Below are 27,961 nucleotides of genomic sequence, written 5' to 3' on the forward strand. Positions count from 1 at the left end.
TGGTACGTGCTAGGGATGAGAAGCTGTGCGGCGAGGTTGGATCGAGGATAGGCTGCTGCGCAACCACGAATCGTGAACGTGGAATGCATCACAAATCCTCCACACGACAACTCAAACGGACACATTTCCGAATTCCGAGGGCGAATGGATGATTTTTAAAATTGATTGTGACGCATTTGTGTATTTCGAGTGGTGGAGGAGGTCTCAATCATAAAAGTGAGACTGAACTTCTCCAAAGCTTAGCTTGGAAAGAAAATTTTGGTGACACAAACGAGTTGGATACACGATAGATCGTAGATGGCTTCGACGTGTGTCTCGCAACACCATCGATGCTTCTTCTATGCTTCGGTCCGCAGCTTTACGATCATGGCAGCGTTCAGCACGACAGACGAGGCAGTTCTTACTGCCCCCCTCGAACTCAATCCACTGGCGCAGTCAGCAACCGCTTCATCCTCGGGTCGCTCGATCTACTATGTCTACGACATCCTTTCCACAGCAGCCAAAATTCACAGCGGTGGTTTCAAGCGAGTAGCTTTGCAATTCCCAGATGAAGCGCTCGTCGATTCGGTTCCTGTATACTGGGCGCTCAAGAGTGAGACTCGAAAGCTCTACTCTGCCGACGCTCAATCAGCGAACACCGCGTCAGTCTCGACATCGACGTCAGCGTTGGGCTCCAACGACGGCTTGCCACAGTTGTACATTCTCGCAGACACAAGCTACGGAGGCTGCTGTGTGGACGAGGTAGCTGCTAAGCATGTGGATGCCGATCTAGTTGTGCATTATGGTCATGCTTGTCTCTCTGCTACTGCGAGGTTGCCAGTCATCTATGTGTTTACAAAGCAGCCACTCGAAGACGTTTCGGCTGCGGCAACCAGTCTGGCTGAAGAGACAAGTCGGAACATCTGCAGCGGCGATCCATCTACAGACATAGAAGCTCTGGTGCTGACGTATGACGTCTCGTGGGATCATGTGATTGACGATGTCTTCCATGCAACGCAACAGGCCCTGAAAGAACAGGGTGTGACGCTGCCGCTCGTCAGAACACATGTCGACTTTAGAAGAAACTACGAAGACAAGCTGTACAATGCAGAATCTGTGGCTTCTGGTGCGGCGTTGTCATCAGAATGCGGCGGGGCGGTGGGAGGCTCATGCTGTAATGGAGTGCAACAGGTTGCTCCTTCCTCCTGTTGTAATGGATCGACTTGCGTGTCTGCCAATTCGACGTCTACCGAGTTTTGCGCAACACCAACATCGAGGTTGACGTCAACCTGTCCGTCGTCTGCCTCTTCTGTGTCGCAACTGATCAAAGAGATTGGCTCTGATCGCTCATCTCAACTGCTCGGTCCCTCTCGCAGTGTCACTCTTCCGCCAGGTATCGATCTCTCACAATGTGGCTACCTTTACCTCGGACCTGAATCGCTCTCACTCACCAACCTCCTACTCACCCTGGGCGCTGCAACTCGGCTGATCTCCTACAACCCGCTTACGGGCCGGTCTCGGGTTGAAACCGGCTCAACGAATCGGCTGCTGATGAAGCGCTACGCTTGCGTGCTGAAAGCGCGCGATGCATCCGTCGTCGGACTTTTGGTCGGCACGCTTGGCGTCCACTCGTATCTTCCCTTGCTCAAGTATCTTCGTCAGCTACTGACGGCCAAACCGAGTAGGCGCAAAGTTTACACGATTTCGGTGGGCAAATTGAATCCAGCGAAACTGGCCAACTTCCAAGAGATCGATGTGTTTGTCCTCGTAGCGTGTCCTGAAAACACGTTGGTGGATAGCAAAGAGTTCTTTAGGCCGATCGTCACGCCGTTCGAGATGGAGTTGGCGGTCAAAGCGGCACAAAGACACGAGCTCGGTCAAGAGGGCGTAGATTGGAGTGGAAAGTATGTGTTGGATTTCGAGCGCTTGGTGCCGCACGAATTCAAGTCGAATGGAATCGAGGCCAACGGCTTAAATGCCAAAATGCATTCGCTCCAGATCGAGCAGAGTGACAATGTTGACCAGGTGGAATCCGAACGAGAGCCAAGCGATGATGATCAACCGCATTTTTCGCTCATCAGTGGAACGTATGTCCACAGACGCAAGTTTAACGCCAAGTCTACCTCGTCCACGTCCACCTTGCCGACGCCACAACAAGATGAGCTGCAGATGATTGCCAACCAGGCTGGTGGAGCAAATGAGGATCAAGTGTTGGTTCGCAACGCTACCAGCGGCCAACTCACCACGGTGCTAGAGACCGCGTCGATTGCACATCTGAAAAAGCGTGGTTGGAAGGGTTTAGAACAGAGACTGGGAATGGACGAGCCTAGTGTGCTGGAAGAAGGTCGACAAGGTATTGCAAAGGGATACAAGGATGCCGGTGGAGAAGGCGAAATTATGTAGGACTTGTCAATTCTAGAGCATCTCCACACTTGCTTGCTTTTGGCTGAGTGAGTACGTGACAACGCAAGCTTGGATTAGAAACCGCAGCGTAACAAAAGACCAAAGGAAACAGAAAACGTGAAAACTTGAGCAACAAAGCAAGATGAAAGCCGCCTAGATCTTTGCATCGCTTCCACCCTCGAGCAGACCAACAAGCAACCACGAAGCTCCGGCAGCAACACCTCCCACGGCGAGCGTCGAGATAGCGCCATAGGCGTAGCCCTTGAAACCGCCTTCTCCACCGGTGACGCGCTGCTTGACGACACCAAATACCAAGAGAATCACACCTGTGATGATCACCGACAGTAACAGAGCCCTGCTAGCCTCTTGAACGAACATGTATGGCAACAGAGGGATGATACCACCGAGGAAGTAGCTGAGACCGATAGTGAGAGCCGAGACGTAAAGACGCGAGGTGCTGACGGGTTCCAGACCTTCGCCGAGCTTGAGCAGGAAGGGTGTGAGGCCGGCGTTTTCGAGATCTTGGTCCGTGAGCAGCTGCTGCGATTCTTGGTCATCTGCAGCGATGCGCTTGTGTGCAGGAACGGTGGAGGTGGAAGAAGGGATCGAGACGATGCCGAACAATTTGCGTCTGGAGGAGGAGGTACGGTTCTGCTGGATGGCAGCGAGCTGTTCGGCTTGGCGACGAGCTTGTTCCTTTGCAGTCAATTCAGCAGCGATCTGCGCTGAGGTATCAGGGGCGATTCCGTATCCTTTGAGAATGTCGTGCACCTGACGCTCGACTTCAGTTCCACAGGAACGCTCGACCTTTTGCTGTGTGGATCTGAGATTGTATGCGAAATGGCTCAATTCGGCCTGTGCAGACAAGAATCCACCGATACCCATCGAGATTGCACCCGAAACCAGCTCTGCCAAGCCGGCAAGCACGACGAGCTTGGTGGAACCGGTGGAAGAAAGACCGGCGGTAAGGGCAAAGGGGACAGTAAGGCCATCGCTAAGACCGACGATGCAGTCGCGAGCGAAATCGGGGTCGATTAGCGTACGCTCGTCGGCAGCTGTAACGTCTCTACAGCATACAAAACTGGGGTCGTGCTGTTGGGAAGGGCATTCGTGGGTGGCACTGAGGGTGGATGCGGAGGAAGAGGCGGTACTGTTGCGGTTAGAGGCTTGAGGGACGGCTTGGTAGTTTTCGGTATTGGCCGTGGTTGTGGTTGACCAGAGCAGAGGGGTGGATTCGGTTTTCGAAGTGTTCTTGGAAGGGAGCTTGACCGAGGCACCTTTCGAGGAAGAAGCGCAGGCACAATTGGCGCATCCGCCGCTAGCACCGGCGTTTTTGGTGGAAGAGCAGGCCATCTTGAGGATTGGAGAGAAGCAGATGAGGAATGGGATTGAAAGAATGGGATGGGATGGGGATGGGATGGTATGGATGGGGTGAGAAAGAGAACGAGACATGAGACCGAGACACGCTTGGTGACTATTTATCTCACTCGATGCTGCTAAGCGCAACTCGCGTCTGACCATCCATAACGCTTAAAAATTGACCGAGAGAACCACGAACCAAAAGAAAAAAACCCACCAATTCGATTCCGATTCGGTAACAGGTTCAGGCAATAATCACGAATCACGAACCACGAACCACGAACCACGAACCACGAACCACGAACCACGAACCACGAATCGTGATTTTTTTCTTTCTGTGAATTGTAAGTATGACAGTAAATAAGTTACATGAAACCCTTTGTCCACCCACGACTTTCTTGGGAGGACGCCCAGCGAGACGTAACGCCCAATGGTGCGCGGCGCATTACCGATCCGTTTGATTCACGATTCTGTGATTCTTTGGTCAAGCTTTTCACAATCGGGGTGCTTCGTGCGTAGATGACTCTCCAAGGCTCTGAGATGAATACAAAGGCGCCGACGTTGGACGTGTTTATGTCGGTGACGTCTGCTCTCTGCGTGAGCCAAGGCAACATTCGCACAGTGTACACACGACAGCGTGCAGCAAGCAGAGTCGTGACTTGTGTTTGGGCCACGAACCATGACACCATGATGGAAGGACGAGTGTGAATCACGAATGCGGATGATTCGTGATTCCCTCGGCTAGCCGAACAAGCGTTGTTTTTCGGCGAGACCGCCTGATAAGGCTGAAGACGCGTGACTCGCTGCCGCGGTAAAAATCGAGAATGGCGACAGATTAACGATTCCACTTGGACATGCTCCAATCAAATTGTCGCTATTGCTCATCCCATCTTCAGACCTTTTCGAGTCGAAATGGTGTACAGCCAATGTCGGCATAACATGTAGCCAACAACCGCGTGCCGCGTGCCCGTCACGCGTCACGCACGACGCGTTGTCTTGGCTGTCAGAATGCTCGGGTGTAACAAACAAGGAAAATTAATTCACAGATCACGAAGCGTGAAGCACGAAGCACGAAGCACGAAGCACGAAGCACGAAGCACGAAGCACGAAGCACGAAGCACGAAGCACGAAGCACGAAGCGAAGCGTCGAGTGCGAAGGTGCAACGTGCAAAACTACGCGCGACGCGTTAAGCTTGAGCGAGAGTATTCAACAGCTGCGACAGAGCCAAAAGAATTGAGCAGGATTCTGTGATTCACGAATCGCGCTGCGAAATCCACGATTCTCAGTCGAAGCAGTCGCGAATCGGTTCAACGCTGCTCACACTCCACTTTGCCGCGATCGAAGCAATCCAGAAATAACTTAGGCAACAAGTTACACAGTCACTCACGACTCACTCCCCCACCGCAGCCAAAGCTGGACAAGGCAAGGCACTCACCACTCGACTCAGCACCTTGGTCTTGCTCGTCCGTCTAGTATCCTTCGTTCTGCTATCCTTCCGATTCTGCTTTCCGTCAAAGCTACGACGAGAGAACGCCAAGAACCGAGCTACTTGCTCGACATCACCGTCCGTCACCTCATCATTGACCATCTCGTCCTCTCTCACATGGTCTGGGCATACGAGCAAAGCCAAAGCCAAAGCCATCGCCTCTAGTCTCGTTCCCTCTTGCTATCGCCTCCCCGTGTCACCGTCACAATGCAAGTCGAGGCTCCGGCGTCATCATCCTCACCGCTCACTTCACTTTCTTCGCTCGCTCCCTCGTCTGCTCCCTCCGTTGAAGCCGCCTCCACCGTCGCCGGCTCTAGAGCCAAAGTCACCTATTCGCGCAAGCCTCTCGCAGCCGAACACGACGATCTCACGCGCGACAGCCTCAAGTCCTCATCCCCCTCTTCGCAGCCCTCCCCATCGGCTGACCTCTTTGACTCGCCAATGCGTTTCTATGGCCGCAACGCGCCTGTTCACATCGATCAGGATGGCAACGACGTAACGGGCGCTACCGAGAGCTCTCCTGCCACCACCGTTCCGGCTAATAACTCGGCCATCAAGATCGGCCCTTCCTCTCTCTTTCGACGCACCGATTCACACCCATCTCAACACATCAGCAACGACGATGATGCATCTCGACTAAGCTCACCAGAGTCACCTGCACTCGATCGCACCAAGAAGTTTAACCTCGGCATGGCAAGAGCCATCTACGACTCGGACTTGGACTCGGACGCTGGCATCGACGCCAGCACTGTCCCATGCAACCCAACTTCAAAGCCTTTGAGCATCAAAGAGCATAGCGATGACCTCGAGTCTGTCCGCAACGTTGGCTCAGACCCTTTCACTGGCTCTCTGTCCTCCGTCCCTCCTTCAAATTCACAGCCCCTATCGTCTTTGCATCTCTCTTCGCACGAATCTGGCAACGGCCGCATGGCAGATGTCGACCAAGATGGCAGCGTCACAATCACCCATCGACGCGGCGCAAAGGTATCTGCCATGAAGGGCAAAGGTAGTAGCTCAAAGCACTCCAAGTTCTCATCCTCCTCCGGCAACGAAGCAAGTTCTGCGTCGGATGAGGACGATGACCACGTTCAATCTCGCCGGCCTCGCACGTTTAAGCTTGTCAGCTCCGAGTCCTCTGACCCGCCCATGTCTACCGATCGAGACAATGTAGATTCCGGTCCCTCTTCCCCCAACGCCACCGTCCCATCACGTCGCGAAAGAATGGACGCTCTTGCTGCCAGAGCTCGCAAGGCACAAGGGGAGGTCGAGGATGCGAAAGAGGCAACTGCACAGCCCGACCCGCTCTTAGACGATTTCTTCGGGGATGCGAGTCCTGCCAGATTGCCTTGTCGCTCTCCTTCCTTCGATATTCAGCAGAGCGACGACGACGAACACAATGACGCCATGCCTGCGTTCATGGCTGCTCATTCCACCACAAAAACCACTTCCAAGACCAAGTCAAAGAAGAAGAAGAAGAAAAAGTTGGCGCAAAAGGAGCGAGACATCCTCAGCGATCCTGAAGCCGACTTTGATCGCGTCAATCCCAACGACGCACCTAAGCGTGCTACTGCATCAACAAAGGATAGGCAGTCCAAGGTCAAGCCACTCAGCAAAAAGGAGATGGAAAACATGCACAGACAGACCGCTCGCATGGCTCGTGAGAACCGAGCACGACTCGCACCTGCTCAGCCAAAGAAGACCATTGGTATCAACGAACTGCTCAGCAAGATCCGAACCAACGAGACCTTGCGTGGTACTGGCGCTCAACCCTCAGATAGTGCTTCCGATACCACTCTCAAGTCTTCTTCGCAAATTCCTTCCGGCCAGTCCAAGAGCCAGCACGCTTCGGATCCTATCGAGTCTGATCCCATCCCTGAGCGATCAAGCCCTCATCTGAACTATTCCAGTAGTCCAGTGGTGCCCATGTCAAGACAGCAGGAGCGCAGACTAGGCCTTGATCAAAGCACGGGCAGCGCGAGCTTTCTCCAGCATTCCGCTGTGGGTCGACTTGCTGGTCTGGCCACCAAGCAAGACCATGTTTTGCAGTCAAACCAACATTCTCTCACCAATGCCGGATCGGAAGACGAAGACGATAGTCAGTTGCCAGACCTCGCCTCCATCGTTAAGCATAGCCGCGACCAGCAAGAGGCCGAGAGGGATGCAGCTCGAAACAGGCAGAAATTATACGACATCAAGATTCGTTTGCTGGAACAGTCGCGTCAGAGGTCTTCCCATGCAGAATCTCGAAAAGTCACAGTTGAGCCGCATTCAGGTCAGAAGCCGGCCCAGATCGGAATGGAAGACCAAGACGATCTCGAGGTGTACCGACCCGGCTCGGTCTTGGCAGCCAAGCACAACCTTGCCACCACGCCAGCCAAGAAGCGTCCTACGGATCTCCTCTACCGCGAGATCGGCGTTCGCCCTGCCAAGACCCCTCCCTCTCGCAAGTCATACATCGGCACCAGCGCCAACGGATCGCCCGGCGCTATGATACACACTGCCGAGGATTCAGGGAACGTAGAAGGTCAAGACGACTTAGATGTCACTGACAGCCAGCTGCGTAGTGCCGGAAAGGGTCTCTTTACCACCACTGAAAGAGCGGCGGGTCATGTCCCGGTAAAACAAGCACAGACAGCTTCGACACAAGCCCGCCACGACGATGCGCATGCCCATACTTCGTCAACTCAGGGCGCGAGACGCGCAGATCCTCCCAAAATGACACAGGCGCAGCTTAATGCGACTTTGATGCGCAAGGCGCATACGCAAAGCCTCAAAGCTCGATCGCAAGGTGGAGCCCAGAAGGCAAGTAGAAAGGATGCGACGGCGCTGACTACCAACCAGCATGTACGATCAGCTGCTCCCGATGTCGCCGCCATGCTCCAGCGGCTGAGCGAAGCCGCAACCAGCCAAGGTCAAGAGACAAGCCTGAACAAAGGCAAAGAGACGGATCAAGACGAGGACGAGGACGAGGACGAGGACGACCCAGATTACATCATGCCGCCGGCACGCGATGCCGAGTCGGTCATTGGCGAGCCGATAGGTAGTGACGTCGATATGGGCAGTGCCAGTGAAATCGAAGCGGCCGAAGAGGATCAAGACTTGATCGACTTTGGTAGCGCAGAAGAGGATGATGATGATCAAGTCGTCGACGAATCTGGCTTCAGAGATACGATCGAGGAAGCCGACGACGATAGCGAAAAGGAGAATGCTCCGCCTCGGACCAGTCAGCAATCGCAGCGCTCGTGTGTCTCGCCCAGTGTTGGTCGCAGCCGCTTGCCGAGCCGTGCCGTCATGGACGACGACGAAGACGAAATGCCTGCAGCTCGTCCGCATGTCAGGAGAGGTAGACGCAGCGCAGTGGCAGATGACGACGATGGCGATGATGAAGCAGAGGTAGACTCGCTGCAGCCAGGACCCTTTGACAGCAGCCGCGTCGGCACTCATGCAGCTAATGCCGCACTGAGCCAGGGACGGCCAAGGGTACCACTCGGCGATATCTCGAGTCAGTCGATAGACCAGAGCATGCTCTTGTCTCGCTCCAACACGTCTTCGCCCGCCATCCAACACGCTCAACCTCCAGGTCTGGCAGCTGCCGTCTGTTGCGATCCTGCTGTCGTTTCCCTTGCGACAGGCCAATTCGAGGACGAGTCTTTCCGCACCGACGACATCCCTTCGCAGGCCGCTGATCTTGGACGCTTCTTTGAGCCGACCATGCCGCCGCCCTCGTCTGCAGCCCCGCCAGCGCATGCCGCCTCGGAGGCTCCCAAATCCTTTTGGGATCAGACTCAAACACAGACACAGACACAGACACAGAGTCAGAGTCAGAGTGAATGCCATTCACCCTCTTCACCATCTTTCACTCGCGCACCTCAAGCAACCGATACTCGACGAGAGCTTGTCCGCGATGAGTCGGTCAACTCGGCGCTCGGCGCTTTCTTCCAGGAGACGCAGCAGGACGAGCTGCGGGGCGAGAGCCTCGACATTTTCGATAATCCCAAAATCGCTGGTGGTAAAGCGCGTGGCTTTACGCAGTTCTTCTTCGAGGGCACACCGCAGCCAACTGGAGAAGGGCGAGGAGCTACGGGTGAGTCAGAGAGTGAACGCAGCGTCTGGAATGCCTCGGCCATGCCGCCGCCCAAGTCGACCGACGTGGACGCGTTTGCAGCGCTGCGCAAGGCTCAGATGGGCGAGGCGACAGATCTACTAGATCCAACCCCCTCGGTGCTGCCCAGCTTTGACGAGAGCCAGGCGGAGCGCGAGGCATATGCACAAGCACAGATGGTCAGCGTGTCTCCCAAGAAGATGTACATGAACAGGGACGGCTTCTTCACACAAACCAAGCCGAGCCAACAGGTGGGTCTCTGGTCTCAGTACGACACCCAGAGCCAGTCGCAGAGCCAACCTTTGGCTGCGGTGGGGGCTTCGGGAGTGTCGCCTCACCTAGCTGCGTCTTCCACACGTCGAGCCAGCGATGTCAGTAGTGCCGGCGGCGACCAGAATGCATCTTTATCCGCGCAGGAAGAGGACGAGAATGGGCGAGTTCAGCTCAAGCGGTTACGCCGTGGAACTTGCAACGATGCCATTGCAGAAGACGCTGCTCAGCAGGAGCGTCAGGACCACGACGACGATACAGCCAGCCAAGTCGATGATCAGAATAGCCCTCCATCTAGCCAGCCGGAGCCAAAGCGCCGCAATGCCTTTGACGTCTTGCGCCAAGGCCCGCTTGAAATCGCACAGGACGAGCGTGCCTGCAAGCGGAAGAAACGCAAGTCGGCCTACATTGAAGGAGAGGCCGAAGAGTCCGAAGACGACGAGATCGGTGGGCACAGGCGCCAAGATGGCGGTGGACTCAAAGGCGTGTTTGCTGACGACAATGGCAGCGCCTCTGAGGCTGACGACGACGAAGATGATGAAGACGATGCGGATGCAGCCGACCTGCAAGAGCTCGTGAACAACGAGCGCGAGCTGGATGAAGCCGAAAAGGACGAGGTCGCACACGCTCGCTACCGCGCCGACATGGAGGCCAGGGACCGCGAAAACCATGAGATTGCCCAAAATGCGATTCAAGGTGTCTTCCGAAACCGTCGTCGAAACGCGGGCTTGAACGGAATCGAAGGGTTTTTGGACCAAGATGCCGACGAGGAGGAATTTAGAAGGCGTGCTGAGCTCGGATCGCGCATGTCCGCATCGACGTGGAAGAAGCGCAAACTGCTCGATGGAACTGAGGATGGCCTGGATGCGCTGGCAGCGCACGAGGACGCTCAGGCGTTCGTCAAAGCTTATACTGCAACGCATGTGATCGATCACGAGTCGGAAAGGTACGCGTTCTTGGAGATGGCGGCTGATGACCAAGAGGAGGAGGACAGCAACGATGAGGACGAGGACATGGACGATGACGACGCGGCTGCGAACCAGGCCGAGGACCACGACGAGCAAGGCTTGGCGGTGGACGAGTTTGGACCAATCGTCACCAAGCAGCCGCGCACGATCGGCTTCAAGGATGTGGCCGAAATCGTGCGCGAACGAAGAAAGGCTAAACACCGGAGCGCCATAGATGACGATGAAGGAGATGACAGGCAAGCGCACGGCGACCAAGCCAACGGATGGGATTCGGACGATGACAACACGGAAGTACGCGTGACAACTGCGCTCAAGGACCACACCAAGTTGGTTGCAACGACCCAAATGCGGGGCATTCCATTGACGGCCACTGCTCACGCCAAGAAGAAGCCATCGTCATCTGTTCAGTATGGTCGAAAAAACACGTCTGCGGTCGAAGAAAGTCACAGTATCGAAGCAATGGACGTGGATACGCAAGATTACATGCACGAGCATACGCCGCTCGACGAAGCTGACGACGACGACGTAAGCGCAGGCTCGGTCATGGCACGTCTGCTGAGCCGGGGTCTTAGCGCGCGCCAATCTTGTAGTCTGCTGTCCAACTCGTCGCTTGCCACAGCAGACACGCTTCAAGATGCCGAACCGGAGTGGGGAAACGATGCCAACATTGTTCGTGCTCCCAAACCCACCGCTGGTGGCAACGGCTCGCAGTCGTCCTTGCGCTCGTCTGCGTCGAAATCTCTGACTTTCGGCACCAAGCAAGGTGACAAGTCGAGATGCAACGAGCGAAGCGCAGGTCAGCCCGCTTCGATGCTTTTGTCAAAGCACGCCATCATGCGTAGGGAGAGTGGATTTTCAAGCACCTCCAGTCGGTCAAGTTAGTGCGCGGGACAAGCAAAGCTCCTCCCTTGTTACGTATCTTGCACCTCACAACGTTAGCATATCATTCGATCCGGTTGAAAGTATAGAACTGTTATTGTACCGATGTGTTTCTTTAAAGTGACGACGACCTTGTGAAGTGCAACCAAGCCGAGTATCGCCAGTCACGAGCGTGCCCAGCGATGATTTACTGCACCCAGACAGTGCGAAAAACACCAAATTGATCCTTCCGTGAGCCAACGTCTTTCGTCACCTGCGAATGCTGTGCCAAGCTCGCACACCGTTCTGCGACCCACTGAAGGGTAAGCGTCTCAACATGGTCAATCACGCTGTCGTGTCGCTGACTAGCGTTTCGACAGCTTTCCAATTCGGCCGGTGTGAGTGGTGACAGCACCCAACGATCGACACGTGGGGCTTTTTTGGATTGCAGCGATGCGGGCAACCAAATATCTTTGGGTGTAGAATGGGACGGTCGACCGATTCCGATTCGTAGCCGAGTGAGTTTCGGTCCGGATGCTTCTGCGCCGTTCGAAGCGGTTCGTTTTGTCGATGCGCAAGTGGTGGAGGAAACAGCGGGGATCTCGAGTCGTGCAACAATATCGCGTACGCCGTTGTGCCCACGTGCACTACCAGCGTCTTTCCGTTTGACAGATCCAAAGTCCAGGTCAAGTTCGTCTTGTAGAACTAAGATGTCGTCCGTGTTCCATGTTCCTGTTGATGCGTGCTCACTTGGTGTGGAATGACTGGTGGAGGCGAAGTAGGGATGGCGCGTCTGCAGGAACGCCTTGAGGCCTACGCCGGACAGATTCATCGCGTGGGACGGCTTGAACAGGCAGAGATTGACGGAGAAGATGGTCGAATCGGATGGGTGCGATGAGAAAAAAGTAGCTGGTGAAGAGGGGATGAGTAGAGGTAGGGTGCAGGACCATCCTCCGCTTTTACCGTTGACTTTGGTAAGTTGGCGTGGCAGGTCGAGGCAAGACTGGTCCAGATCGAGCTCTTGCGGTGTAGCAGCGCACGAAGTGAACGAAGTAGGAATGGAAAGAGTTGTGGGTACCGATGTCGACCAGTCCGGTCTTTTAGTAGTATCCACACGTCCACTCTGCACCGCTTCTGTTCTATTTTGCTCGAGTCCATCCCGTATCGCGCGCAACCTTGCTCTCACCTTGCCATCCATCTCAATCAGCCTTTGCAAAAGTGGGTCCAGAACCACCTGTCCGATCGAATGTCGTGTCAACGGATGTGTCGTAGCATTTCCCAATCCGACTATCACCAACTGCGCGTCCACGTGCGTCACTCTGGGCAAACGATCCTTGGGCGCCTTGAGGTCGACGTGAAGCTGTTCCACTTGCTTCTGCTGACCCCTGCCGTATTCAGCGACGAGTCGAGGCAGCGGTGCGAACGAGGTGGAGAAGGTGGGTCGGTAGAGAAGATCAGCGAGGCGTTGGTGGAATGCTAGTCCGTGCCGGTCTAAAAACCTCTGCCTTTCGCTGCTGGATTCGGCTGATTCAGGATCGCGTTCGCCGATCAAGGCGGCTGGATCTTCGTGCTGCTTGACCTCGTTTGACAGCGTAGCCCATTCCCGTCGCGGAATGTACGGCGGATTGCTAACGATCAGCCCAAACGGCCCTCCTGCTATGACGGCCAACCTGTCCATATCTCCATCTTCAAAGATGTCGGCCTGGACAATGTGCAGGTTCGACTGCTTCTGGTTAATCTCGAATCCAAGCTTTTGTGCATTTTCCTGTGCAATCTCGACAGCAATGGGCGATCGATCGCATGCTACCACCTTCCATTCTCCGGCTGCCCCCAAACGTGTTCGAAGTGCATCGGCGACGAGCAACGCAATACACCCCGAGCCAGTACAAAGATCGACTATGCGGACCTTGTCTAACTGCTCGCGGCTCAGATTCAGCAGGACGCTGACCACCTGCGTCGCCCAGTCTTCTGTCTCTGGCCGAGGAAGTAGCACAGGCGGTCTCACCGTCAACTCGTTCTTCAACGATCCAAACGGTACACTTCCCAAAAGGTACGATAGAGGTACATTGTTCCTGGTCATTTGCCTGGTCATCCACACCAGACGTCTCCGTTGATCTCGAGTCAAACCGTTTTTCTTCTTGGACGATGTATCCGAGAGTGGGAGCGAGGGCGTTCGAACGTGTTGCACTGCCCACCTGATCTCCGACTTGGCCAGCTGCACAGCGTCGAATCGGTCGGATTTCTTTCGTGCAGACGTTTGAGCAAGACGGTACGACTCTTGTCGCCGACGCAGGGCCCGCAGCAACGGTTCATCAGTGGTCCAGAACGCGTGTATTCTGGTTTGTGCCGATGATGATAGTGAGGATGATGTAAAGATGGCGAGTTGTTGCCCAAGCTGGCTGCCAAGATTGGTTTTACTGCAGAAGTGTAACGCTTTGCGTGTGCTGCTGGTTGGGGCTTTGAGGGTTCTTGTCAACATGATGGATGATTGAATATTTCAATGCATCTTGGATACGCTACCATGCACCGAGATCCTTGAGGAGGCGAACCAAAGCACGAAGATCTTTGGTGATGGCTGTGACTATCATACACGATAGGTTAACAAGCGTCAAGGAAATCTTGAATGGCCAAAAAAACACAAAACGAGAAAAGGAAGAAGTGGAGCACACTCAATAAATCACGAATCTGACATTCACGTGATTCTTGATTCCGACTTCCGTTTCACGCACGACAGTCAAGGATTTCTCTCATGACTCTATAAGTTAACCAGTCAAGCCAGCAGCAGCAACAGCACCGAAAGCGACTTGCCGAGCTGTCACTCGGTGCAGTGTCTTCCGCTGTGCGCTCGCTGCTGCATATCTGCTGCACCTTATGGCCCAATTCTGTGATTGGCCCGTGCAGATGTTGTCCGACAAAACATATTGAGTCAGCGTGTTTCGCTGTCGGCTATACACATGGCGCGGATCGCGCACTGTCTCAGTGGGGGAAACTCTCCCGGATGTGCCATACAGTCACGAGTCGTGAGTGTTGCTGAGGGACGAGAAGCTCCTGGAGATCTCCTACTGGCTGGGCTGTCTGATCGTAATAAAGGGTGCGACTTTGGCTCTCGTACCTTGTCGTCTTTTCCGTCACCTTGTGTTACCTTTTGAACTCTATCCATCGAGAGTAGCTTTGCAACAATGGCTCCCACCGCTGCCAACCCAAAAGATTGTCCCGAGTATGATCCCAAGAACATGATCTTCCGCCGTCTGGGTGGCTCGGGGTTGCGCGTCTCGCTGTTTTCGCTCGGCGGATGGCTGACGTACGGCGGCACGGTCAACAGCGACGAAACCAAGCAGATCATGAAACTCGCTTTCGAGAACGGCATCAACACGTTTGACACGGCCGAGGTGTACTCGGCAGGTCAGTGCGAGGTCGACATGGGCAAGGCGATCCGCGATCTGAATCTGCGTCGAAGTGACTTGGTTCTGATTACCAAGGTTTTCTTTGGAACGGGTGGTAAGGATCCAAATGCTCGCGGGCTGAGCAGGAAGCACATCATCGAAGCTGCTACTGCATCGCTTGAGCGTTCTGGTCTGTCGTACTGGGATGTGATCATGGCGCACCGCCCGGATCCCACGGTTCCCATGGACGAGATCGTGCGCGGATTCAATCGTCTGATCGAGAGCGACAAGTGCTTCTACTGGGGCACCTCGGAGTGGTCTGCGCAGCAGATTGAGGAGGCGCACTCGGTCGCTAACCGTCTCAACCTCATCCCACCCATCGCCGACCAATGCCAGTACAACATGTTCCACCGCGAACGCCCCGAGAAGGAGTACGATCCGCTGTACAAATCGCACAGCTACGGCACCACGATCTGGTCTCCACTGGCCTCGGGTCTGCTAACAGGTAAATACAACAACGGCATACCTGCGGGGTCTCGCTTTGATACCAACAAGAGCTTCTTCGATAACACGGTCAAAGAGCTTCAAACCGCTGAGGGTCAAGCCAAGATTGAGAAAGTGAAAAAGTTGACCGAGATTGCCGACAGTTTGGGCACCAAGGTGACCAATCTAGCTCTCGCTTGGTGCGCTAAAAACCCTGTAAGTTCTGTCTCTCTTTCTCGGTCTCTCGACATGGAAAGGAGATTGATGCACTGACCTACAGTCACTCTGGTGTGATGCTTTTGAATCGAATTGTGTTGGACTGCAGAACGTCTCGACCGTCATTCTGGGAGCTTCCAAGCCGGAACAGATCATCGAGAACCTCAAGTCGCTGGATCTGATCGAAAAGCTGACACCCGATATCATGTCGCAGATCGATGAGGTGTTGGGCAACAAGCCCGCCCTGCCTCCGCTGTACGGAAGGTAAATGTCTAATCACGAATGTCGAGGCAGCAAACCTTGTTGGTCAGGTGCAAATTTCAATGTGACTGCTTCCCATTGACAGTGTCCGGTAGGATGAAGCAACGTGGACGCTCAGATAGGCATGATTCAAGACGAGCGCAGATGTTGACCCTGTGTGAAACTTTGCCTCCGTGCCCGTCTATGTGTCTGCTTACCATGCGTCGCGATGGAGCAGAGGCCGATCATCGTTGGCGCCCAACCGAGCATCAGCCAAGAGCAAGCTATGAAAGAAGCATACGGCGTCCCGTCACGAACCTCTGCAGCCCAAAGACAAGTTTGCAAACAAGGTTCACTCAAAAGCGAAATGAGATGGCTCAACTGGAACGATGACCTAAGTAGCCAATGCTAACTCAAAGAGGCAATCTAGAGTGAAACCGCTCACTTACAGTAGCTCGTGGCTTGTCCTTCACGTTGTTTGCTTGTCACTCGCACAAGTTTGAACAATCACAGAATGTGAATCGTTAACTTGACGTTACTGAGTTGAGTTACAGAGGTGGATTTTCAAGTCAGGCTGAGTTAACTCGAAACTTATCACTAATCGTGAATCACGAATAACGTTAGTTCATCGTTCGGGTGATTGGGTACCGATGAAATCGAGAATCGAGATCTACCCACCACTCTCTAGACTCACCACTCTGTGACTCTCGCCTGTCGCCGCCGGGACCTGATTCATGGATTCGTCCAGTCTTTCGTTCGGAAAGCTTGACACAGCGGAAACGCCCATTTTCAGGTTAGGTTCCTGGCCGCTCGTGGGATTTTGGTGGATTTCTCCCCTTTTCTCGCCTGTAGAGATTTGACAGGTGCTTGCAGGAGCCAAAACGCACGAATTTCGCTTGGACCTCGTCACACGTTTCATCTCCGAAACTAGCTAGCCAACTTGGCCAGCCAGCCAAACAGCCAGTGTGGGAGCGAGCGAGCCCTTCAGCCCCGAGATTCGTGGTTGTGAGAAATGAATTTAACGATTCAGATTGTGCAGAGAAAGCCTATGATCAGGAGGCGATCCAAATCGAGTCGAGGCGAGGCAGAGAGGGGCGCTTATCTCTGCAGGCCAGCTGACCGAGTTCTCAGCTGCTGCTTCATGCCCCTTGCTCTCCACACACACAAATGTACATCTGTTGGTGGTTTGGCAGATAAATGTAAATCGTGAATGACTGCAAGGGTGCCTGCCACTAACTTGACGTATAATTTATGAAAGACGCCGAGCGGGACTCACACTGCTGCGATCCCTGTCACAGGCTCACGAGTCTCAGCCCTGGAGCTCGATTCTCGGTGGTATCGGCAATCCCGACTGGCGGCTGCCTTGTTTAAACGCCTTTGCGCTGCTACGTCGATCCTGTATTGCCCTTTCCACCCACTCACTTGCCACGGTTCCTGCGACTCTCGCTCATCATTCACTTATCCCCCTTACAAGCTCCTCTAGCTTCTCTAGCTCGTCTGCAACTCGTCCACTCCCCTTCGCCTTCCCCTTCGCCTTCCCCTTCTCCCGCCTCTTCTGTCTGCTTCTTGGCCGGCACCACCGATTCGACGTTCCATCTTTGCGACCCAAGTGTCGGCTCTTCACAGGCTCATCCGACCTCGTTTCTTTGAGGGCTCGACCTCGACTACACTCGTTTGCAAAGGCTGACTGATCGTCATGTCGCAGCCCGAAGTCAGCAGTCAGGCGGTACAACCACCTTCGTTGGTGCTGGTAGCGCCCATGCCTCGAAGACCGATCGCACTCGTAAATCGTCGACATCATCACCACCACCACCATTACTCGTCGTCTTGCTCACACACGCGTTCGCGTTCGTCTCGAACCGTTTCGAGCTCCGGCAGCAAATCTTCGAGTCAGTCGGCAGAGGAAAGTAAAGATTCAATCCAGCTAGAGATCGGCTCAACAGCAACGTCAGCAGCGACGATGAGGATGGTTGGACATCCCTACTCTCGTCCAAAGACACCCAACAGCATCAACTCGCTCTCAAACCCTACTTCGCCCGGCCTTGTCGGCTGGCCTCTTGGTTTGGCATTTTCGACCGTTACCGTTTCCCCCCCTCCTCGCTCCAGCACCACATCTCGCGACGGTCTTGGCTCACGTCCGCTTTCGCGCCTTTCACAGCGTACGTCATCCATGTCGCTCACTTGTACCCAGGATAGCGCGCGCTCCGATTCATTCGTTTCCGAATCTGTTGTCGAGTCGGCTGTCGAGTCTGATGCCAATGCTCTCGTCGTCGGCGTCGGCATCGGCGGCTCTGCCAAACAGCGCCAACTCGCGGACAAGCCGCTAAAGGCTGACGATGAACCCATGCTCGCCTCACCCCGCACATCTCCCACCATTGGGACGAGACTTTGCATCACCGCCGACGTGGAGCGCACACCCACCAAATCCAACGTTCGAGTGTGCCACATCATTCGGCCGTCCAACTCGAGTCTAGGCACTGGCACGCGCAACGCAGATGACCAAGATCAGGAACCACGCTCTACGCCCACGATTGGTGCGGCGTCTCCTCGTCCCGAGGATATCGTTCAAAGCCTCACAGTCTCGCCAACTTCGCCTTGCGAGCAGCGCATGGCTGCCAGCGCGGCTGTTGCTGCGGCGCAACTCTCGCTCTGCTGGCCTCGCTCTCCAAGCGCCGATGAAGCTGATAGCATGGACCAAGAGGCTGAACCGCAAGTGAATCCTCGCCAAGTCGATGCTCTGCTGGCATCCGCATCCGCATCCGTAGCACCTTCTCCGTGCCTCTCGGAAAGTTTATCGCGCAGCCCGTCTGCCAGCCCTTCCCCTTGTCCTTCGCCAGCGTCTGACAGTCTTGTCGACGCTTCGCACGAGCCCAAGTACCTGGAATTGTCATCTCGCAAAATGGCACTTCCGCTGCCGCCTCTGCCTACGTCTCCGATCCCGCGCAACATGACACGCAATCCCTTTGAGAGGTATCTCGGAGCAGACGATGCACGTGAGCGAGGCTGCATGCTTCACGCGCGACTGACGGTGGCGATGGCTCAGAATGACAAGCAGTGTCGCTCGTTGGACCAGGCAGACGCGGATCACGAGATGGGCGTACGCGTCGATGCTTGGTCTCGCACTTGGAACATGGACCTGGCATGAGCCACTCACCACTTTGCTCATCAACAGAGTGTCGTTCTTGTGGGTGGGTGCGGGAATTCTATTCAACTTGGTACGCTTGGCTTGGTGGTTGCTGTTATCGCGCTACGGTTAGGTTTGGTCTCGATTTAAGGCTCGCGTGTGATCGCATCTGTTATTGGCTCGTTGCATCTCATTTTTACGATGGCTTCTCACATGTTTGAGCAGTGTGCACTGCTCTGTATCGGCTGCTTGCCAGCTTGGGCGTTCGTCTGTGCGGCGCTTGTCTTGGCTGTATCTTGTCAGCGCTGTGTGTATTTAGCTGTCTGCCATTGATTGGCTCGAATGGTGCTATGATTCTGCTTGTTGGGTCGGCGATGCTGGTGGGGTGATGGTGTGAGAATCGAGCCGATCGGATTCGATTTCGAAGCGGGTTGGGGGTATGGTTGAGAACGTTGGTGGATCTAGACATGCTTCAAGTTTCTAGCGGCGAATTCGAAGGCGACAAACGTAGCCGCGTTGGCAAACGGGCTTCTGACCAGGGTGGGTAGTAGACCACGGAAGAAGCCCTTGATGCCGTCGTGTTTGAATGTCTGTTGGACGCAATCGAGCGCACCTTTGTACGACCGATTGTGCGGATCGAGCGAGTCGGTTTGGAGTTTGCTTTTGATGATGTCGGCAGGGTATGCGGTCAGCCAGAGTGCGTAGCCTGCCATGGCACCTGAGAACATGGCGTACGTAGCCGGCAGTTGGTCTCGGCTGAGCTGGGAGGATTTCAGCTTGTACTCGACCAGAGCTTCGTAGGTGAGAAAGTACATTCCCATCCCATGAAACTCGCGCACAAACGTGGCAAGCTGTCCACGGTAGACGCCGTGGAAGATGCCTGACGACGAGAGCATCTGTTTCAGGCAATCCATCGGTCCACGATACAACGGTGGCGACGGTTGCGTCTGTAGCCGGATACGAATGTGCTCTACGGGACCAGCGACGAAACTGTTAGCCAACCCGGCAACACCACCTGCCAAGTAGAACTGTGTGTACGTCAGATCCTCTTTTCTTCCAGACGACACGTTGGACGCGCGCAACTGGCGCTTCAAAGCCTCGACTACACCAAACTGGATCGAAACGCACGCTCCAACACCGAGCAACGGCGTGAGCGTTCCCTTGTAGAATGCCAAAGGGCCTTCGTTGCGTACGATGCGCGTGGCACAGTCCAACATGCCCGTATACGTCCCCGGTGGCGACGTCTGCAGTCGCACCTTGAGGATATCCAGCGGTTGACCAACAAGCACCTGCGCGATACCACCGACTGTTCCGGCAAGCACGTCTTTCTGACCTTGCGACAGCAGAGGGTGCCTAGGCGCGAGACCGTTGAGCTCCGCCATTGCTTGATGTTTCACACAGACGCCGCCGCTGTGGATTCGATGCAAGAAGAGACGCTGATGAGACGAGCAGCAGTGACTTGATCAGCGTCCAAGATAGAGCAACGATACACGATACGCAACCTCTCTGTTTGATAACGTAGCGCTGCTCTGTGGTGCGTGTTTTTCGCACTTGCCAACTGCGGTTTCATGATTTTTCTTCTTCCCGCACGGGACGGCGAATTTGATGATTTTTTTAGTCATTTTTGGTGTTTCCGTCAACATGTCGAGCACGAATCGTGAATCCGTGAATCGTGAATCACGAAGCTGCATACACTCCACATCTGGTTTGCACTTGTTTCGTCGTGATCACTTGCAGCTTGTTGCTCTCGAGCTTGTTGTTGCGTCGGCCTGTTCCTGTAACACTTGTTGCTGCAAACCATCGTAAGCATTGCACGCCTGGCAGACCGACACCTGTGCGGCTCGAGATCAAACGACGAACACAGACCAACACGGATCGACGCTGTCTTTGCGGGTGATCGCAAGCACCGAGCAAGGATGACGATCGTGCTGCCAGGAGACGTCGTACCGGTGGCTTCGAGCTCAGCCATCAAGCTGGGGCCAGGGATTTTACCGAGCGTCTCGTCAGCGTCACAGTTAAGCGCGATTCGAGCCGGCGCGTTAGGCCAGATCTCGTCGTCCTCCTCGACGCCGACTTGCGATCGCGATCGAAAAGACCATGTCTACTGGGTGGAAACTAATACAACACGCTACGTGGCATCTGCCTCGGACAGCGTGATTGGTCAGATCACTAACCGGGGTGCCGAATCTTATACGGTGTCGCTGTTCGGTGCGCACTCGGCTACGCTGCCAGCGCTCAGCTTTCAAGGCGCGACCAAACGGCATAAGCCGAATCTGCGCATCGGCTCACTCGTCTATGCACGTGTGGTCTCCGCAGACCGATTTACAGAACCGGAATTGACTTGCGTCAACCCAGTCACTGGAAAGAGCGATGGCTTCGGCCATCTAAAGACCACCAACGAACGCGGAGAGCGCTCAGGCTGTGCAATGCTCGTCAGGTGTTCCGTAGGTTTGGCTAAAAGGTATGTCAACGCATCTCGACCGTTCCGATACATGCTGCATCCATCAAGCTGACCTGCTGTTGCTCATACACAGCCTCTTGCGCCCAACTCATACATTGCTCAAACAGATCGCAACGCACTTTGCTTTCGAAGCGGCCGTAGGCGCCAACGGTGCCGTATGGATCCGAGCGGATCATCCAAAACACGTCATCGCCGTCTCGAAAGTGTTGCACGCCGCCGACTTGCATCCAACATACCTCCATTCTGAACACGCTGCACACGATACCACGCACAACGTCGAGGTGGATGCGCAACACGTGGTCAAACACAGAGCTGCAAATCTCGACGCCAAGACGGTGCGGTCGTTGGTCATGGAGTTTGTGTAGATCTACGGCTCGGTGATGGCGTGCAATTCGAGTGTCTGCAAAAGCGTTTGGATCGTGTGCAGATGAGGACTGATACGTGTGTTGAAGTCATACGAGCGAGCGTGGTGGATGTCGAGCTGGGATTGATGTCGCTTTAGCGGGTAGTGCTACAGAAACAGCCGGATCAGCTCGAAGAAGACTGTGCGAGGCAAACCAGACCAACATAAGATGCTTGTCAGAGTGGTGTGTGTGCTTGTTTGTACATGGTACCTTGGTTCTACTTACCGCCTCCGCATACGACGAACACGATCAAGCCGAGCGCGAGCTTGTTATTGCTCAAACCTGCACTCTTGTTCTGCGCTCGACGGTCGCTACGAGCGCGCTTGACTATGTTGCGTCCTCCTTGTTGCTGCGACTGTTTGGCCTCGACCGAATCCGGTGCGTCTTTCGACGTCCTAACTCGCGCTTTGCCCGCATTCTCTCTTGCAGACGCCGCAAACTGCGCGTTCTTCGCTCTGATATCTTTAAACGTCGGCTGCATCATTCCCGCAAAGTTCAGCCCAGCTATCCCTACTACCTCGATTGTGAGCAACAGTCAGCGTTCAACTTACCATCTTTGTAGCTAAAACCGAAACTTCAACGATCGAGCATAACGTGGTAGCAAAGCATCGCGCAGATCAAATCCGAGACGCCTCCTCGTAACACTCACCACTCTCAGATTCGTGATTCCACTCGCTCCAACACAACACGCAAAGTGCAACGTTTCCCGCAACCCGCAATCCGCATTCGTGATTTGTGGTTCGTGATTCACAATCACGAATTGTGAATTCACCTGTACGCGCCTGCTCACCGGAAAATCACGAATCCACCTAAAAGTCACACATCCGTCACTCACGACTCACAACTGACGTGTGAGGTCACAGCTCGCTCCACGTCACACGTCACGTCAGCTCACCCACCACGCACACTCCTGACTTCAGCCTCTCTCTCAATCACGAACGAATCCACAAACCAGCTCACACTTTGTGAGTCGTGAGTAAACCCCCATAGAGACAATCTGAGCTCGAAGTGATGCATCCATCATCGCCCCAACACATGTTTGCGCAGAACACTCGCCTCTTGACGCGCATCAATCATCATCCTCTTCCGCTCCATCGTCGTGCACCGGATCGCGCGACGCAGGCACCGCTGGCTGCCTGACCCGTGGCTGGTAGAACTGATTCGACGGTGCACTGCCACCGTGACTTCTCCGAACGTCGCTACCAGTGTTTCCACTACTCGGGCTAAAATCAGCTCCTCCAATACCCACACCACCTCCATTACCACCACCGCCGCCGATCAGCCTGTGTGCACCTCCGAATGGTCGAGTGGAACTGCACCTGAAACCGATGGGCGCTGCTGTGGCATTTGTGCCAACCGTCACTGCCGTCATTGTCGCTCCTGTGCCCATGGTCACTACTGGTTGCGTGACGCCGCGCCAAGGACTGTGCGATCCTCTTCCCCTCGTGCTTGCTCCCACCTCTTGGCCAAAATTGCGCGACATCTCCGCATCTGCTCTTCGTCGCTCGGCTTCCTGGGCACGCACACGCTCCCAACGATCTGTTGCGTGCCAGTCGTGTGCTCGGCCTTCACGATGAGCTCCCACAGGCAGCGTCGCTCCCAATCCACCCTCTACACCTCCACCCAACGCCGATATGCCAGAACTAGCCGATCGTGCAGTAGTAGCAGTAGCAGTAGCAGCAGCAGCAGCAGCAGCAGCATCGTCATTTTGTTCCTCAGGCATCATCTCCATCTCGCCAGGCAGCTCATCTTGAGGATCGTAGTCTTGCTGTCCATCCACTTTGAAAATGAGATCGCCTTCAGCTTCATAGTCCGGCAAGCGAGATGGCTCCAACGATCCGGTCATTGAGGTCTGCACAACGGCGGCAGCGTCGGCACCAGTCGATGGCGCACCGGCTCTTGCTTCGTCGCCCGAAGTTATCTGTGCTGAATCGATCGGATCCGAGCTGATGACCGAGTGTGCGCCCGCTGCAGTACCATAACCACGAGCCTGATGGCTGACTGTCATTCGAGGTCTCACACTCGCCTCGCCGCGTGCGAACCCGGCTGCACTCGAACAACGACCGCGCCCAGGCTCCACCACACCCTCGATCCGTTCACCAGTGCTTCCTCGTCCTTTGCCCAACGTTGCCGAGATCTGAGCGGGTGTTAGAGGCCTCGATGCCAGTGGCAGTGGCAGCGGCAGCGGCAGCTGTGCGACTGCTGCACAATCACTGACCTGTGTCTTGGTATCCTCGTAGACAGTCCCATCCGGCCGAGTCTCAGCACTGGTCGCCGACAATGGCTCCTTTGAACCCAAAATGCCCACCGACTCCGCCATGCGATTCAGTAAATCGTCGAGCTGGCTGCGGGACATTGGGTTGGCGGTGCGTAGGCCACTGCCAGAGCGCAGTCCGCTCCCAGACAAGGGGGATGGCCGGTCCTGTCCCAGGTTGGATTGCACCGAGTCAGTCAAAACATCGGGACCATAAGCTGCGGCGCGAGGCACAGCGCCTTCCTCAGGTGTACTGCTGAGCCCTGGTGCATTCCGGCGCTCATTTCGAAGGCTGGTCAATTTGCCCATCGATGAAGCACCAAACGCCGGGCGAGTCTCAAGAAGGCGCATGAGGTCGTCCATGTCGTCGTCGTGGCTCCTTGGACTTGGCGTCAGGCCACCGCCCAGATGGGTCGGTGCAGCTGCCGATGAGGGACGATGTCTTGATGCAGATAAGGCGTTTGCTGCAGCAGTAGCATCGTCGAGACTCGACGTCCTCGCAAATGCGCCGCCCGTTCCGAGTCCCTGACGCTGTTCCATTCTCGAGATCCAGCTGCGACCGTAGGCAGAGCTCAAACTTCCACCAGCCCCGCCGAATCGTGGGTAGCTGGACGGCTCAGCTCCAGCACCGACGACGCCAAGTGAGCCGGACCCTTCTGAGCCAAGGCTGCTGCCATAGGCTCCAGTTCGTTCGCGGTTTTGGCGGTAGGAAAAGTTGGTGCTATAACGCTTGATCATCTGCGGCTTGGCGGCGGTTGAAGAAGTGACGCTGGAACCAAATGCAGAGCCAGATCCGGCCTCGCTCGTGCTCGAATTTCGGCGGATGCTCGACCCCTTCATGCCTGTGCCCAGGTTCGAGGGCGAGAAGCTGCCGTGTGCAAAGGCGCTCGACGAGGTGGGCAGAGTTCTGGCTGTGGATGCGTTGGATACGTTCTGCGACCTGGGTACATAGGTTTGGAATACACTTCGCAGGCTGGGAACGAGCAACACGCCGCTATTCGATGTGGACGAGCGCCGAGCCGAGCCGGACATGCTGCGGAAGGAAGTGGTGGATTGGGAGACGGTGGTCGCCAAGCCTGTTCCACCACCGATGGTTCTGGATGTTTGTAGCGACATGTGCTGCGCCAGAGGAGAAGGTGATGAAGGACTAAATGAGAGGCTGGGTCGAGGCTGAGAGGAAGAAGGCGGCGCCATGGCACCTGGCGCGGTCATGGCAAACCCGCTTGTGGTTCGAGTCGAGATGGAGCGACCAACGCGACTGCTGGAATAGGCTGCGGATGCGCTTCTAGGGAGGCTCGTACCGGCTTCTGGAAGGTTGAACGACGGAACAACTGGAGAGATGGGTGGGCTGGGGCGACCACTGGAAAGACCACTGAGCGTCCGAAGGCGTCTCTCCCCCGTGCTCGGTCTGCGGATGGAGCTTGGCACCATAAAGGCAGGTTCTGCACTGAGGGCAGCGGCGAGTGCCGGGCTCGAAGGCACAGCCGACGAGCTGCTGGGACTGAGGATGGAGAGGTTACTTTTGGTGGAGCCTGTTCTTCTGAGGCTGGAAAGGCCAGCAGCGTGTCGACTGGGCGCGCTGGTGCTGAAGACACTCTGATTGGCGGGCGACTGGGATAGAAGCGCATCCGAGTGCGTGGCACCATCGGGGGAGCTCTTTTGAGCTGCGAGAACGGCAGGTCTTGCTGCCGAAATGCCGCCAATACATTGTTGAGCCGAGGAAGAAAAGCGGGGTGGGTCATCTTGCCGATGATTGGATGGCGCTGCGGGCGTCGTGGTGGCAGAGGACGGAGGAGCTCGGAAATAATCTTCGTCGAGATCGACCTTGATGTCTTGAGCACTGGCCGAACTGGAAGCATCTTCTACGAGATAGTCTGTGCATTTGCGATAACTGACCGATAGCTCGAGGTGACCGATGGGGGTGGCAACAGGTACGAGGTTACGAGTAGCGTAGTGACCATGAGAGGTGCCAAGAGGTGTGCCTGATTCATCTGGATTGAGATCGTTGAGGTGAGGCAAGTGTTGCTCTGCGGGCAGCGGCTGAGTGATAGCAATCTCTGCGGAATCTGGTCGAGCTTGGTAGGAATCGGCGTCCATGCTGAGACGACAGCCAATGTTCATCTGTGCATCGTGGGAGCCGACATGGTTGCGATACGAAAGGGACGGGACAGAAGACGTCGTGAATGTAGCGTCAGCACCACGACTCTTGGAATTGGCGACTTTGAGCGCTTCAATCTTGGCGGCGAGGCGATTGGAGGGAAGGGAGCAAAGCAGGGTGAACAAAGCGCGAAAGTGCACCACCGAGCGTTTGTAAAAAGTGGCTAAATCTGGAGGAGGTGAAGGGTGCGAAGGCTTAAATTGTAGCCGCCAACGTTCAAGAACGATCCTGAGGGGTGGAGTGGTGGAGGACAAGGGCGAAGCACGGCCTGATGAATGGCGGTGGATGGGTATGCGAATGCTTGAGTCAGCCGAGGATTGAGCGGAGAGGTTGTTCGAGCGGCGGGACAAGAGCAAGATGGAATGATTGGCAGAGACGGCTGAGAGATCGAGCAAGACATCAATGATGAGATCAGGAACGGCCGAGGTGGAAGTGGGATGATCCGAATCATGCGCATCGGATGCGAGCAGACAAGTGAGGGAGCGCCACAAGCGAAGCTCGTCCTTGAAAAGATCGGATTCTGGGATATGAAGGCCAAACCATCGGGAAAGTTTAGCATGCGATGATACAGCGGCAGCTGGTGGGGATGTGATGTCGATCGGGGCGTTGAGCAGGGAAGAACGCAGATGGGCGAGGCGTGACTGTATCACGAGGTTGGCTGTGGTGGTGTAAAAGTGATAGATGACTCCGTCCAGCTTGGTAAGCTGTGTGGGAGCGGTTGAGCTGGTTGAGCTCACCGAGTGTTTGCGCTGAGCAGAAGGTTTTTGGGCTGATATCGATGCCGATGCTACGTCCGATTGATGATGGGCAGGGTGGTCTGTACCAATCGAGGAGGACGAGGTGGGATAGGAAGAATGTGCACGAGAGAGAGGGTGCTGTTGGGGAACATGTTGCGCTGATGGCTGCATCCAACTAGAAGACTCGAATGGGCCGACGCTGCCAAAAAAGACTCAGCGACGACGCCAATGGCAGGGCAGAAGTGCTGCAATCCAGTAGGGTGAGCAGGACCAGCAGAGTCGACGGCAGCGCTCAGTGACAACTGACTGCAACGATGGTGCCGATGATTAGGCTGATGGTGGTGGCGGTATGGCTAGTGTAGTTGCAGACCTTGGGACCAGGACAGGCTGTTGCGATGACGGAGGCAGAGACACGAGACGATGGTCGTGGTTGTTGGTCATGTTCTTTAGCCGTTGTGCTACTCCAAATACTGAGCGTGATAAGCGCGCGCTTCAACAGTCACGAGTGAGATTCACGATGATTAACAATTCACGATTCAGATCCATCACAAATCACATAACCATCTGAACGGTGAACGGTGAATCGTGAATCGTGAATCGTGAATCGTGAATCGTGAATCGTGAATCGTAAATCAGCCTGGCATGTGCACCCTCACGCCTGTCATTCGGGATTCAAAATGTGGAGCTCGGCCATACGCAACGGAACTACAGTAGCTGCGTTACTCACACTGTCGCACTCGACTCACTCGTGACTCTGCTTCAACTTGAACTTGACTATGCTTTAATCAAATTGTGAATTATTGTCTTGACTCATGACCTCCTGTCACACATACGCCCAGTCAAGCGTGAGTTTACGTCAAGATTACCACAAATTATTCGTGATTATTTATTTACAATCTCCCATCGGCAACTGACAATAATCGTGAAAATCGTGAATCGACCATCCACGTCCAATCGAATCGGATCAATTTGGATCGCACATAGAGTCGCTGTTGAGAGTCCCGACGCAGCTTCGGGCTTGTATCCATCCTGAAAGTTTGTGTGACTGCTTCAACGTTCGTCATTGTCTCTGTAG

The 27,961-nt window shown here is 55.0% G+C and overlaps 10 protein-coding genes across 10 annotated transcripts; 5 read left to right on the forward strand and 5 right to left on the reverse strand.

The window, feature by feature from the left end:
* Positions 1 to 366: 366 nt before the first annotated feature.
* UMAG_10767 (2-(3-amino-3-carboxypropyl)histidine synthase) lies at positions 367 to 2,382 on the forward strand (the record flags this gene model as incomplete). The annotated part of the gene is made up of 1 exon (XM_011390067.1): positions 367 to 2,382. One exon carries the CDS (start codon positions 367 to 369, stop codon positions 2,380 to 2,382), a length of 2,016 nt encoding a protein of 671 aa, XP_011388369.1.
* A 153-nt stretch (positions 2,383 to 2,535) lies between these two features.
* On the reverse strand, positions 2,536 to 3,735 carry UMAG_06298 (uncharacterized protein; the record flags this gene model as incomplete). Its single annotated transcript, XM_011389999.1, has 1 exon — positions 2,536 to 3,735. One exon carries the CDS (start codon positions 3,733 to 3,735, stop codon positions 2,536 to 2,538), a length of 1,200 nt encoding a protein of 399 aa, XP_011388301.1.
* A 1,700-nt stretch (positions 3,736 to 5,435) lies between these two features.
* Positions 5,436 to 11,450, forward strand: UMAG_06299 (uncharacterized protein; the record flags this gene model as incomplete). The annotated part of the gene is made up of 1 exon (XM_011390000.1): positions 5,436 to 11,450. One exon carries the CDS (start codon positions 5,436 to 5,438, stop codon positions 11,448 to 11,450), a length of 6,015 nt encoding a protein of 2,004 aa, XP_011388302.1.
* A 184-nt stretch (positions 11,451 to 11,634) lies between these two features.
* Positions 11,635 to 13,905, reverse strand: UMAG_10768 (S-adenosylmethionine-dependent methyltransferase; the record flags this gene model as incomplete). Its single annotated transcript, XM_011390068.1, has 1 exon — positions 11,635 to 13,905. One exon carries the CDS (start codon positions 13,903 to 13,905, stop codon positions 11,635 to 11,637), a length of 2,271 nt encoding a protein of 756 aa, XP_011388370.1.
* Positions 13,906 to 14,605: 700 nt separating this feature from the next.
* Positions 14,606 to 15,776, forward strand: UMAG_10769 (putative potassium channel subunit beta; the record flags this gene model as incomplete). The annotated part of the gene is made up of 2 exons (XM_011390069.1): positions 14,606 to 15,508; positions 15,618 to 15,776. The coding sequence occupies 2 exons, from the start codon at positions 14,606 to 14,608 to the stop codon at positions 15,774 to 15,776; spliced, it is 1,062 nt and encodes a 353-aa protein (XP_011388371.1).
* Positions 15,777 to 17,444: 1,668 nt separating this feature from the next.
* UMAG_06302 (uncharacterized protein) lies at positions 17,445 to 18,893 on the forward strand (the record flags this gene model as incomplete). Its single annotated transcript, XM_011390001.1, has 1 exon — positions 17,445 to 18,893. The coding sequence occupies one exon, from the start codon at positions 17,445 to 17,447 to the stop codon at positions 18,891 to 18,893; it is 1,449 nt and encodes a 482-aa protein (XP_011388303.1).
* A 440-nt stretch (positions 18,894 to 19,333) lies between these two features.
* Positions 19,334 to 20,254, reverse strand: UMAG_10770 (putative organic acid transmembrane transporter; the record flags this gene model as incomplete). The annotated part of the gene is made up of 1 exon (XM_011390070.1): positions 19,334 to 20,254. One exon carries the CDS (start codon positions 20,252 to 20,254, stop codon positions 19,334 to 19,336), a length of 921 nt encoding a protein of 306 aa, XP_011388372.1.
* A 534-nt stretch (positions 20,255 to 20,788) lies between these two features.
* UMAG_10771 (exosome non-catalytic core subunit RRP40) lies at positions 20,789 to 21,698 on the forward strand (the record flags this gene model as incomplete). The annotated part of the gene is made up of 2 exons (XM_011390071.1): positions 20,789 to 21,333; positions 21,407 to 21,698. 2 exons carry the CDS (start codon positions 20,789 to 20,791, stop codon positions 21,696 to 21,698), a joined length of 837 nt encoding a protein of 278 aa, XP_011388373.1.
* A 146-nt stretch (positions 21,699 to 21,844) lies between these two features.
* UMAG_10772 (uncharacterized protein) lies at positions 21,845 to 22,291 on the reverse strand (the record flags this gene model as incomplete). The annotated part of the gene is made up of 3 exons (XM_011390072.1): positions 21,845 to 21,876; positions 21,963 to 22,212; positions 22,289 to 22,291. The coding sequence occupies 3 exons, from the start codon at positions 22,289 to 22,291 to the stop codon at positions 21,845 to 21,847; spliced, it is 285 nt and encodes a 94-aa protein (XP_011388374.1).
* A 515-nt stretch (positions 22,292 to 22,806) lies between these two features.
* Positions 22,807 to 27,057, reverse strand: UMAG_06304 (uncharacterized protein; the record flags this gene model as incomplete). Its single annotated transcript, XM_011390002.1, has 1 exon — positions 22,807 to 27,057. One exon carries the CDS (start codon positions 27,055 to 27,057, stop codon positions 22,807 to 22,809), a length of 4,251 nt encoding a protein of 1,416 aa, XP_011388304.1.
* Between the last annotated feature and the right edge of the window lie 904 nt (positions 27,058 to 27,961).

This window comes from Mycosarcoma maydis, chromosome 4 (assembly GCF_000328475.2).
Source record: "Mycosarcoma maydis chromosome 4, whole genome shotgun sequence".
In the NCBI taxonomy this organism is placed as follows: Eukaryota; Fungi; Basidiomycota; class Ustilaginomycetes; order Ustilaginales; genus Mycosarcoma; species Mycosarcoma maydis.